Here is a 13,025-nt window from a genome sequence, read left to right as displayed (position 1 = left end):
CTAATCTGCCCCCACCCCCCTCTCTCTCTCTCTCAAAACCTGGGATATTACAATATTTTCCCCGAATGTCGCACTAATGCAATTCCACAAAATACACCACATGCACAGCAGCAGATGATCAAAACTAAAATAGCACATTATCCAAACAGGTTTTTTCATGGAAGCCTTTGTTGTATTGAAGCGGTATTTACGTCACACAAAGTCGCCATAAATTCAAAGCATACGCATAATTCACACTGCCGGACTACAAACGAGACACGAATGCAGTTAATAAACCTATAAAATAACATGTGTTTCTATGTGTGTGTGTGTTTGACAGGCCTATGCACAATTCACTACATAGGCATATCTGTCACAATTCAGACATAATGTATGTAAACTTAGTTTAAACTCAGTTGTCTGTATGTATCTAAATGTTGTCTATCACTAGCAGCACCATATCACCAAGTAAAACTCTGAGCATGTGTAAATGTACTTGGGGAATACATCTTCTCAGCCTAGGCTATTTTCCTATCCAGTCTCAATCCCATTGAAACCAAAAATCCTGACTCCTGTCTCCCTTTCGCATGAAAATTCCAAATTGTATTCTGTAACCAATATGTTGCATTTTCAAAGCACGTCTCTCGCCTATGCATGTCCAAGCTGTCTCGTACTTGCTGGCAATATGAGTGCTTCCGTAAATAATGTGTGCTCAACAAACCGTATGAGAGATGTGGATATATAAAAAAAGAGTTGGTCCCTTTATGATACCTTGATATTTAAACTATTTCCACTCTTCATCTCCCCGTTATTCATGAGCTGATCTGCTATCTGTATAATGCTGAGCCCACAAACACATAACGGACTTCAGACAGCATTGTGAACTTAAAGGAGGAACTCTCACTGCCAACCTTCCGCGCGCCCTGACAACACGCCTATTACCATGACATCAAGTGAACCAAGTGACCTTCTGACAAACACATCGAATTGTTTGGCAGAATCTCTCACGGAAAGAAGGTCGGATTTTAGCTCCGACAGTCAGTGCTTTGTCAGAGCGCAGCGAGACAAGCGGAGCCGATAGACCAAACTGTTGGTTTGGTGGCCAGAAAACTACAGTATGCGCCCTCAGCAGAGAGAAGCAAACGCCTGAGCAAGCACACCCGGTGAGACGGAGCGCGAACACAATCCAGCACAGTCACCGGAATTCTCCAGCTCTAGGCTACTGGAGCGTCCTCCTGTGGGCCTCCTTTTCGTTTTTATGCGCGTCCTGCAGGGGTTGTCGACCGTTGGGTAGATCTACATCCGACATGTCAACGGTTACAGCTTCGGTGGTTGATGTTTCCAGAAATATTAATTCAACCGAAAACGGAAACCGTGGCGGCCGTAATTATACAGGTAAGCGAGATTCAATATCTATCCAAGGTGGTCATAGATGTCATGTCATTCGTGCAGTGGCTGAAATTAGAGCTTTATTGGAGGCATTATGAATTTGTTTAATTTATTTGTTAATAACCATTTATAGCTGCAAACTGTGTGTGTATACATCACAGAGTGGACCTGCCAAAATGTCATTTCTTTAGGAGAAAATGCATTCCATGACACACACACAAATAGCAACTAATTTATATGATGTACTGTATCTGTAATGCTCAATTATTTACATAGCAGCAAAACTACATCACTTTATAAAAGCGACGACTCATTTGTTTAGGCCTACAAAGTATCACATGACAACAAATACATAAAAGGAATGAAAGGTATTGAAGTCTTATAGGCTATGGCTTCAAATCAAATCAAAGTTTATTAGTCGCGTACACAGATTTGCAGATGTTGTCGCTGGTGCAGCAATAAAAAAACACAATATACCAATAGAATAGTCTATTGTCTATTCTGAGCCTGCATTGTGTATAAGGGCGAAACAATCTAAAGGGGAAGTGAGTGTGTTTCTATAGATCACATGGTCTGAGAAGCTGCAGGTGGCTTTCAGAATGGTATGTTTCTTAGTTTCACATGAACTAACACTACGGTTGTACTGAGCTATCAGATGTACAGTCTACACTTTTAAACACATACACAAATACACACACACGCATATACCCACGCGCGCGCACACATACACACGCACACACACATGCAAAAGTTACATACAATGTTATTTGATTTGATTTGATTTAAAAGTGATGCTCTGCACTGGCTGGCCTACTTCCAAGGGGGAAGCCCTTGTGTACTGAAAAAATGTTGCATAAATATGGTGTTTTCTGTGGATCTGTTCAGGCTGGTGAGGTTTCATCATGGCCTTGAAAGGCCTACTCAGCAATATGATTCACCCTACCAGCCCAGCCCAGCCCAACTGACAGAGAACTGATCTCTTTGATCAGAAATCTATGAGTCACAAACAGACTGCTGGAGAGCGCTGTCTGTCAGAAATGATGGTTTATGAATTAGCTTGCCACCCAATACTCAGTCAGCAATATAACTATCTTGCTTGCTGACTCTCTCTCTCTCTCTCTCGCTCTCTCTCTCTCTCTCTCTCTCTCTCTCTCTCTCTCTCTCTCTCTCTCTCTCTCTCTCTCTCTCTCTCTCTCTCTCTCTCTCTCTCTCTTTCTCTCTCTCTCTCTCTCCCTCTCTCTCTCTCTCTCTCTCTCTCTCTCACTCTCTCTCTCTCTCTCAATTAAATTCAAGGGGCTTTATTGGCATAGGAAACATGTGTTTACATTGCCAAAGCAAGTGAAATGGATAAACAAAAGTGAAATAAACAATAAAAAGTGAACAGTAAATATTACACTCACACAAGTTCCAAAATAACAGAGACATTTCAAATGTCATATTATGTCTATATACAGTGTTGTAACGATGTGCAAATAGTTAAAGTAAATAAGGGAAAATAAATAAATATAAATATGGGTTGTATTTGCGATGGTGTTTGTTCTTCACTGGTTGCCCTTTTCTTGTGGCAACAGGTCACACATCTTGCTGCTGTGATGGCACACTGTGGTTTTTCACCCAGTAGATATGGGAGTTTATCAAAATTTAATTTGTTTTCTAATTCTTTGTGGGTCTGTGTAATCTGAGAGAAAAATATGTATCTCTAATATGGTCATACATTTGGCAGGAGGTTAGAAAGTGTAGCTCAGTTTCAACCTCATTTTGTGGGCAGTGTGCACATAGCCTGTCTCCTCTTGAGAGCCAGGTCTGCCTACGGCGACCTTTCTCAATAGCAAGGCCATGCTCACTGAGTCTGTACATAGTCAAAGCTTTCCTTAATTTTGGGTCAGTCACAATGGTCAGGTATTATGCCACTGTGTACGCTCTGTTTAGGGCCAAATAGCATTCTACTTTGCTCTGTTTTTTTGTTAATTCTTTCCAATGTGTCAAGTAATTATCTTTTTGTTTTCTCATGATTTGGTTGGGTCTAATTGTGTTGCTGTCCTGGGCCTCTGTGGGGTTGTTTGTGTTTGTGAACAGAGCCCCAGGACCAGCTTGCTTAGGGGATTCTTCTCCAGGTTCATCTCTCTGTAGGTGATGGCTTTGTTATGGAAGGTTTGGGAATCACTTCCTTTTTTGGTGGATGTAGAATTTAATTGCTTTTTTCTGGGTTTTGATAATTAGCGGGTATCGGCCTAATTCTGCTCTGCATGCATTATTTGGTGTTTTACGTTGTACACTGAGAATATTTCTCTCTCTCTCTCTCTCTCTCTCTCTCTCTCTCTCTCTCTCTCTCTCTCTCTCTCGCACTCTCTTTTAATTTCATCCTCTCTATCTCCCACTCTCTCTCTCTCGCTCTAGTATTCAAAGGAATACTTATACATTTTCGATTTACTAATGCTATTTCAAACTTTATCTAAATTAAAAACAACTTGGTCCTTTCAGATACCGTTGAAGAGTTCAGACATGATTTCGCCAACGTGTACGACCTCTTGTGGTGGCAAAGAGACACTACATCAATTTGTACACAATTGTAATAGGCCTAGGCTACATGATTTCACAGACAATTTTCCTCAATGACATTTCCATTATACTTGAGGTGATAAGGTGAAAATGTAAACAGAGAATGTACTATGTGTTATATTAACCAATTACAGTAGCACAGCCAGTGTAAAAACAATCGACTAAACACAGTTCACAGGATGTAACAGAGCTGTTGTGTTTATCCTACAAGCTGATACTCCAGGCTTCTTTGCCAAGTTGGCTTACTTTGAGTCATTTTTTCAAATACACTCCTGTATATTTACATTAGAGCAGTGTCATTCTGTGAAGGATCATAGTTCAGTGTGTAAAACAGAGCCTGATAACCAGCTGTTTAACATGGCCCCAGATGGGACCTGAGTTTCTGCCAAGCTAGCAGGCCTTTTGTTTAATGATTTATCATGTTTCCTGCTTTGAGACAATCAGCATTAGATACAGCAATGCTCAGGGCTGCAGATGGGGTGGGTTTTTTTTGTCACACAATGATGGGCAGCCCCCTACAGGGCTTCTATGCAGAGTGTTCTGTAATGTAATGTTCTGTACTGTAGTGTTCTGTACTGTAGTGTTCTGTAAAGTAGTGTTCTGTAATGTAGTGTTCTGTACTGTAGTGTTCTGTAATGTAGTGTTCTCTTCTGTTTACATATGGCATGGATATACCATAGTGACCATCTCCGTTCTCCCCCTCCAGGCCAGTGCACCCCAATGCCCCTGCCTGCGCTGGTGACCCAGAAGATTATCCAGGGGAATGGCACCAATGTGGGCACGGTGATCACCTTGCAGTGCCCGTCCAGACACCATCTGGTGGGGGGCAGTGAGGTGTCCTGCGTCTGGGGCAGCAACAGCACCCAGTGGTCAGGAGGTTCTCCCTGGTGTAAACGTATGTATCTATTGTTGAGTGGATACCTACCCACTGGGTACAAACTGACTGAATAAACATAATTTGTCAATGTATTGTGACGTGGAATCTAAGTGGAAAATACATTGGATTTGAAAAAAGTCATCAAATCAACTGTTGTTTTGAGGGTGAAACTTCAACCACAGGATTATGTCATCATGGTAACCAAATTTCAACATAGACACATCTTTTATAAAATATGTTGAATTTGTACCTTTAAAACAAAGTCAGATCTTCAACATTATATCCACTATCAGAAAAAAAACAGGCTGGGCAGCATCTCCTACTGGAGAATGTATCTATCTACTGCTACCATTTGGTCTCCCATCCAGGGTTTTAACCAAGCCCAGTCCTACTTAGCTATGATATTTGTCACTGACTATTACCAATGTGCTATCGTGAGAATTATAGTTGAGTTATCTTCACTTAAAAATGAAATACACTGAGTGTACAAAATATTAAGAACACCTGCTCTTTCCATGACATAGACTGACCAGGTGAATCCAGGTGAAAGCTATGATCCCTTATTGATGCCACTTGTTAAGTCCACTTCAATCAGTGTTGATGAAGGGGAGGAGACAGGTTACAGAAGGATTTATAAACCTTGAGACAATTGAGACATGGATTGTGTATGTGTGCCATTCAGAGGGTTAATGGGCAAGAGAAAACATTTAAGTGACTTTGAACAGGGTATGGTAGTAGGTGCTAGGCGCACCGGCTTGTGTCAAGAACTGCAATGCTGCTGGGTTTTTCACGCTCAACAGTTTCCGGTGGGTATCAAGAATGGTCCACCACCCAAAGGGCATCCAGCCAACTTGACACAACTGTGGGAAGCATTGGAGTCAACATGGGCCAGCATCCCTGTGGAACACTTTCCACACCTTGTAGAGCCATGCCCCGACGAATTGGGGGGGGGGGTGTTCTTCATATTTTGTACACTCAGTGTAGATTCATTGTTGCTATCGAAGTCATTCCAAAGGGTAGGTTTAACGGAGCGAATGAAATGTGACCATACTTTATCACTCATATATCATCAATTATGCTATTTAGCCCTATATAGCATTTGCAAAGTCATCAACAGCTGTTGTTTCAATTCAACCCAGAATTCAACTAAACATAGACAATACAATAGGCCTAGGGTTTCAAGCTCTGGTTGATTTCAAATGTAATATTATTTTGTGATATTAAATTGTATTTGGTTGTCAATTTGGTTTAGTCCCAGCAATCAAAGGAAACAGCATCAGTACAGTGCCTGTTATGTTTGTTCTTGAAATATTCCTAGACATTCTTTTCATATTTCTTAAGCCTCTTATGTAAAGCGTATTTACATTTGATGAGGAACAGAAGTTCAAATGGGAGACTGTCAGGTTTGTCCCTCTTTCACTCTGTCTGTCTGACTCTATGAGTCAGCTCTGCTGGCCAATCAATGGCTGAGAGCATGTGGAGACAGCCGTCACTTCCGTCATACATTATGGATGAGCCAGGCTCAACTCTACTGTGAAAATGAAAGTTGTCCTCTTAGGACAGTGTGTGTGTGTGCGTGTGTGTGCGTGTGTGTGTGTGTGTGTGTGTGTGTGTGTGTGTGTGTGCGTGTGCGTGTGCGTGTGCGTGTGCGTGTGCGTGTGCGTGTGTGTGTGTGTGTGTGTGTGTGTGTGTGTGTGTGTGTGTGTGTGGTGTGTGTGTGTGTGTGTGTGTGTGTGTGTGTGTGTGTGTGTGTGTGTGTGGAGTAAATTAAAAGATTCAGAATGCATTGAGTGGAAAAAGTGCAGGGATTGCAAACTCCCCCAGAGCTGTGTCTGCCTGCCTGTCAGTCTCTTCATTATTCTGAAGAAGAGGAATATAGAGGAATATATTGGAGATCCCCAGCAAAAAAAAAAATATGTTCCTAAAACACAAAAACTGTCCAGTTGTGCGGATGATTCTACAATGTTTATTTTAGGGTGCAAAAAACTATTTGTAATTCGCTCTGGATAAGAGCGTCTGCTAAATGACGTAAATGTAAATGTAAAAAAACATTCATCTGATTTTACAAAGATGATCCCAGAACACATTTAGTCTATTCTTTAAAGGTTCCCAGAATGTGTCATTAGGTTGTGGGAACAGTCTGGTGAGAGATATGTTCCCAAAACACAAAAACTATCCAGTTCGTTAGGTTGTGGGAACATTGTGGGGATATGACAAGAGATAGGTTCCCCAAACACTAAAACTGTCCAGTTGTGCTGACATTCAGTTAATGTTTGTATCAGGGTCCACAAAACATTCCTTTGATGTTGCAGGAATGTTGGCAGAACAGCCTTTCTGAGTTCATTAAATGTTCGCAGAACATTTATTAGGTTGTGGGAACAGTGTGGGTACATTATAATAGATAGGTTCCCAAAACACAAAATATGCTTAGTTGTGATGACAATCATACAATGTTTAAATTAGGTTGAATGAAATAAGTTCATTTTTACGACGTTCATAGCATATTTGTTTTAGGTTTAACATAATTTTCCATTGATGTTCATGCAATATACATTTTACCTTGTCTTGGAGGTCCTCAGAACATTTCAAGAACATTTAGAAACGTTATATTTAGGTTTTACCTAATATTACCACAACATTCACATTTGTAGCTCCTTAAAGCAGATTGGAATACATCCCAATTCTGTTCCTCTCCAGATTTAATGGCAATTCACATTGAGGACTGTATTGTAGGTGATATAGTGACACATGGCATTTTAATTTCATAGGACTCTTGAACAGCATTTAATCATAAACATATTTTTCAAAATTAACATTTACAATCTGTACATTATTTCATTCAGAGGACATTTAAATAGCATGTACTCAAACAAACATAACCATATATTTTTCAGGAATCAGGAATTCCATGCTTTCTTTTTAGCCTTTTTAGACATAACTAACCCAGGGAAATACTGGTAACTGGGTTATTCACCATCACTTCACCCATCCTCTTTATATGCCCATATTTACAAGGCTATGAGTGCTGAGGATCACTTTTGCTTTTCAGGTCATGAAAGTAGGAATTTTCAGATCGTCTTTTCAGATCGTCTTAAAGTAGGAATTATATAGCATTTTTACACAATGTTTAATTTTTTACAGTTAGTTTTAATTCTGAATTATTTTAAATTGAGATAAAAATGTGTGTATTGGACCTTTAAATCAATAAATGATGTTCCCACCAGACTGTTCCCACAACCTAATGAAACATTCTGGGAACCTCTTAAGAACAGACGAAAGGACACTAGTCTATTATAACTGAATGCAATACCGTGAAAAAGGCATTCAAATATATGATATAGCCATCACTTTCTGTAGGCAGATTTCATAAATAGATTGATCGATTTCTTTGTATGTTTTTCCCCTCCCTCTCCCAGCGTTGTCCCTGTCGGATGACTTTGGGTTCCGTGTGGCGGTGGTGTCCTCTATCATCAGCTGTGCCATCATCCTCCTCATGTCCATGGCCTTCATCACCTGCTGTCTGCTTGACTGTGTCAAGGAGGAGGAAAGGAAAAAGGAGGAGAGGTGAGAGGAGAGTTGGAGGGAGAATGGGAGGAGAGGAGAGGTGAGAGGAGAGTTGGAGGGAGGATGGGAGGAGAGGTGAGAGGAGAGTTGGAGGGAGGATGGGAGGAGAGGAGAGGTGAGAGGAGAGTTGGAGGGAGGATGGGAGGAGAGGAGAGGTGAGAGGAGAGTTGGAGGGAGGATGGGAGGAGAGGAGAGGTGAGAGGAGAGTTGGAGGGAGGATGGGAGGATGGGAGGAGAGGTGAGAGGAGAGTTGGAGGGAGGATGGGAGGAGAGGTGAGAGGAGAGTTGGAGGGAGGATGGGAGGAGAGGTGAGAGGAGAGTTGGAGGGAGGATGGGAGGAGAGGAGAGGTGAGAGGAGAGTTGGAGGGAGGATGGGAGAGGAGAGGTGAGAGGAGAGTTGAAGGGAGGATGGGAGACGAGAGGTGAGAGGAGAGTTGGAGGGAGGATGAGAGGAGAGGTGAGAGTTGGAGGGAGGATGGGAGAGGAGAGGTGAGAGGAGAGTTGGAGGGAGGATGGGAGGAGAGGTGAGAGGAGAGTTGGAGGGAGGAGAGGAGAGGAGAGGAGGAGGAAAGAGGAGAGAGGGAGGAGAGAAGTATAAATTATGGGATGAGAGGAGAGATGAGAGGAAGAGGCAGAAGAGGTGAGAGGAGGGATGAAAGGAGAAGAAGTAAGGGAAAGAGGCAATGTGAGGAGAGGAAAAGAGGAAACAGGAAAGGTGAGACAAAGCGAGAAAGATGTTAGGAGGTGAGATAAAAGATATAGAGCCATAAATTATCCCATGTGGTCAAGTAGTGCACTATAGGGATTCATAAGGATATTGAGATGTACAACAGCTTTTTTGCATTGCCAGGGAGACGGATCTGTGGCACCAGCTGGAGCAAGCGGAGCAGGAGGAGAACAGGGCCTCTCGCTACGGCCACAAGGGCAGAAACAACAATAACAACACCCAGGAGAAGACACTGCCACCATCGGACCACCAGGACCCTTCAATGTGTGACCATAGGAGACCCAGCTGGTGCGGACTGTGTGTGTGTGTCTGCGTCGGTATGTCTTCTGTATGTCTGCATCTGTACGTCTGCCTTGCGAAGCTCAATGTCGTTGTCTCTGTACTCTCCATAGGTGCCATCAGTACCCCTATGCGCTGAGTGGTCCAGCCCCAGCCTCCACCTTCGACCCAGCCCTCAACTCAGCTCCTCTCCCCTGCAGAGGCTACGACCAGCCCATTCTCCCGCACTCAGGCCTGTACCACAACCCAGGTCTGCCACACAATCCTGGCCTACTTCTAAACCCCATCCCACCCCAGTATCCAGGTCCAACTCGGACCGTGGGGTACCAGAACCCAGAGGGACCCCATCGCTCAGGCTTGGCCAGGCTGTATGGAGGACAGGAGGGCAGTGTGTCCGTGATGAGCACTCCACTTCTGGAGGAGTGGAGTGCCCAGGAGCGCCCCATACGGGTCATATCCGTGTGAGGTCACAACCAGGAAGTGACTGGACATAGACCACAGGGGCATGGATAAACTGAACATCAACCAAGAAACTGGATCCAAAAGGGAGAGGACCACCTCAATGGTGACCAAGCCTATGCCATTATTAACCAGGCACCAATGACTGAATAATTAGGGGATGCTCATATCGTCCTGTTTCACTGTATGTACGTGTGAAATGGAAATGTGTTTTTTGCATATCCCACTCCCCCTGAGACACCCTCGGAGAGTAGGGTCACAGCCAGGGGATCAGCCATTATTGACAGCTACCCTGGAGCAATTAGGATTAATTGCCTTGCTCAAGGGCAGAATGACATATTTTTACCTTATCGGCTCGGGGATTCAATCCAGCAACTTTTCGGTTACTTGCCCAACACTCCTAACCGCCAGGCTACCTGCCGCCCCGAATATTGCCGGACTAAATGAACAGTTGAATGATCACTTGACCATTTGTTTACACGTTTGACATTGACCTGCGGTAGACAGTGGTGTACTGCAGTTTCACGAGGCCCCCCTCTGCAATATCCGCAAGGCCCTTCCTGCAATTCAACACATTTTACCATGGGGCAGAGAATTTGTTTCGCTGTTTTAAAGCTAATCTCATTCTATTCTACACATTTTGCCATTATGGCTGAGAGAAAATGTTGCAGATTTAAATCAAATTTCCTACAATTCTACACATTTTGCCATGGGGCAGAGAGAAAAATTTGCAGTTTCAAAGCTAATCTCATGCAATACATGGCTTAAGACATGTTCATATGTTATCTGGGCAAGGGTGGGGGGGGGGGGGGGGGGCAACCTCCAGGGTTGGGGCTGCGGGGGTGTGTGGTACACCAGTGGCGGAAGACCATTCAGTGACAAAGCAGCATTTTTAGCTTGAATCAGACATGTGCCTTAAACACAGACCCTATCCCTCTGGACACTGCCAGAAGCCGAGAGTTGTGGAGGACATTCTTTAATCCATAGGAATCACTTATTGTGTTGCTGCCTGATTTCACAGTGTTCTTCCGGGAAATGTACAGTAGTAAACATGTTCAGTTCTGAAATATCCTATATTTCTGAGCAATGAAATCTAGTAAAAATGCTTCTGGAAAGAATCCTTAAAACGTTGTACAGTATTCTGCATTTGTAGGTTTGATGCTACTGCTTTGTTGGATCCAGGGATAGCATGTGTAGGGCTAGAGTTCCCAATCCTGTTGTGTACAGTATGTGATGGTACTTCATGGTACAAATAACTGTTACATGTTATTCTGTACTATTGGAATGAAAAGGGAATTTTCTGAGACTCTTTTATTTTCCTACACCATACTGACAATGATGGTACATTGTGCAAGTTGTACAAGTCCCACTGCAGATGGATTGACAATTAATCATTTAATAAATTATATATTCTTGAACTTTTCCAATTTATGAAACATTTAGTGTCGACCCCTGTGATGTCATCAGTTAGGAATAAGATTGTAAGGGAGTTTGGCAAGGAAATAGAATCCAACCTGAATAGTAGACTACATTTGATCTCAGTCACCACCTAGTTAGGAAGAGAGGTTTGCCATTAATAAAATAACAAATTATTGAAAAGACCTGGACTCAGTGGTAGACGTAACATAGTCAACGAAAATCTGTGACACTCCATTTAGTATGATATGTTACGTTTGGTATGGTATGTATTAATTTGTGGATGTCCATCATCCATTTTGTGTTATATGTTACGAATTACAATTTGTATGATATGTTACGAATAACAATTCATATGATATGTTACGAATTGCAATTTGTTGTGGCTAACGTTAGCTAGGAGGCTAATGCTAACTTTAGCTAGGAGGCTAACGTTAGCTAGGCTAGGGGTTAGGATTAAGGTTAGGGTTAGGAGTTAGGTTAAAGGGTTAAGGGAAGGGTTAGCTAACACATGCTAAGTAGTTGCAAAGTTGCTAAAGTTGTCCATGATGAGATTCAAACACGCAACCTTTTGGTTGCTAGACATTTGCATTATATAGACTTTTGCATTAAATGCCCACCCATCCACCCTTCACATACCAAACATAACATACTAATTTGAGTGTCCCAGATTTTCGTTTACTATGTCACCTCTAGTCTATGAGACCAGCCTGGTATTTTTGATTCAAGAGTCTCAATATTATACTTACCTGGGTGCCATTAAAAACAGCCTAAAGGAGAATTTCATTTTCACGAACACCATTAAATCATGGAATACTGCAAAAGCAACTTGTCATATGACAAGTAGATAATCATTCTGTGCTCCGATTGTTAGCAATCCCTCATTTCCTCCTTCATGTACAGACAGTGGTTTTAAGAATTGGTACAAAGCTGGAATTACTACATTGAATTATGTGTTTTTGATGGTTCCCTTAAGTTTTTCCTGCAACTGCAACAAGAATATAGTTTACCGGACTCACAATTTTACAGCTTCCTTCAGCTTCAAAGCTTTAACAATGAAATGTATTACATTTTACATTTACATTTTAGTCATTTAGCAGACGCTCTTATCCAGAGCGACTTACAATTAGTGAGTGCATACATCATTATCATACTATAAGGAGGGATCTGGTCTTAATAAGCTGGAAAAACTCAAACTCCATACTATCTCCTTAAAAAATAAGAAAATAAGCTACAAATACTCTAGGCAAGGTCAACACTGATAGTAGCAAACATGCATGGCAGCAAGATTTTAGGGTGACCATCGATATTTGTGAATGGGAAGTTATTCTTACCAATGCAAAGAAAATATGTTGTTCCTATAAAACTCAAATAATATTTTATTTGTCACATTCACATGTTTAGCAGATGTTATTGCGGGTGTAGCGAAATGCTTGTGCTTCTAGCTCCGACAGTGCAGTAATATCTAACAAGTAATATCTAACAATTTCACAACATGTACCCAATACACACAAATCTAAGTAAGGAAGGGAATTAAGAATATATACATATTGACAGAGCGGCATGGACTAAGATACAGTAGAATATTATAGAATACAGTATATACATATGAGATGAGTAACGCAAGATATGTAAACATTATTAAAGTGACTAGTGTTCCATTTCTTAAAGTGGTCAGTGATTTCTAGTCTGTCTATAGGCAGCAGCCTCTAATGTGCTAGTGATGGCTATTTAACAGTCTGATGGCCTTGAGATAGAAGCTGTTTTTCAGTCTCT

The 13,025-nt window shown here is 41.9% G+C and overlaps 1 protein-coding gene across 1 annotated transcript; it reads left to right on the top strand.

The window, feature by feature from the left end:
- Positions 1 to 1,237: 1,237 nt before the first annotated feature.
- Positions 1,238 to 10,608, top strand: LOC311149384 (uncharacterized protein). Its single transcript, XM_084186563.1, has 5 exons — positions 1,238 to 1,374; positions 4,634 to 4,822; positions 8,221 to 8,368; positions 9,219 to 9,383; positions 9,488 to 10,608. Exons 1-5 carry the CDS (start codon positions 1,287 to 1,289, stop codon positions 9,837 to 9,839), a joined length of 942 nt encoding a protein of 313 aa, XP_084042689.1. The 5' UTR covers positions 1,238 to 1,286; the 3' UTR covers positions 9,840 to 10,608.
- Positions 10,609 to 13,025: the final 2,417 nt, after the last annotated feature.

Source organism: Coregonus lavaretus, assembly GCF_964263955.1.
Source record: "Coregonus lavaretus genome assembly, chromosome: 22".
Classification (NCBI taxonomy): domain Eukaryota; kingdom Metazoa; phylum Chordata; class Actinopteri; order Salmoniformes; family Salmonidae; genus Coregonus; species Coregonus lavaretus.
The sequence above is the reverse complement of the archived record's forward strand: the minus strand, read 5'-3'. Positions and strand labels throughout refer to the sequence as shown.

Bases quoted from the DNA above. Each gene is read 5' to 3' on its own strand.
- LOC311149384 (XM_084186563.1), top strand. From the start codon at position 1,287: ATGTCAACGGTTACAGCTTCGGTGGTTGATGTTTCCAGAAATATTAAT. The intron at 4,823-8,220 runs GTATGTATCTAT...TCCCTCTCCCAG, and splicing joins AGGTTCTCCCTGGTGTAAAC to CGTTGTCCCTGTCGGATGAC. The intron at 8,369-9,218 runs GTGAGAGGAGAG...TTGCATTGCCAG, and splicing joins GAAAGGAAAAAGGAGGAGAG to GGAGACGGATCTGTGGCACC.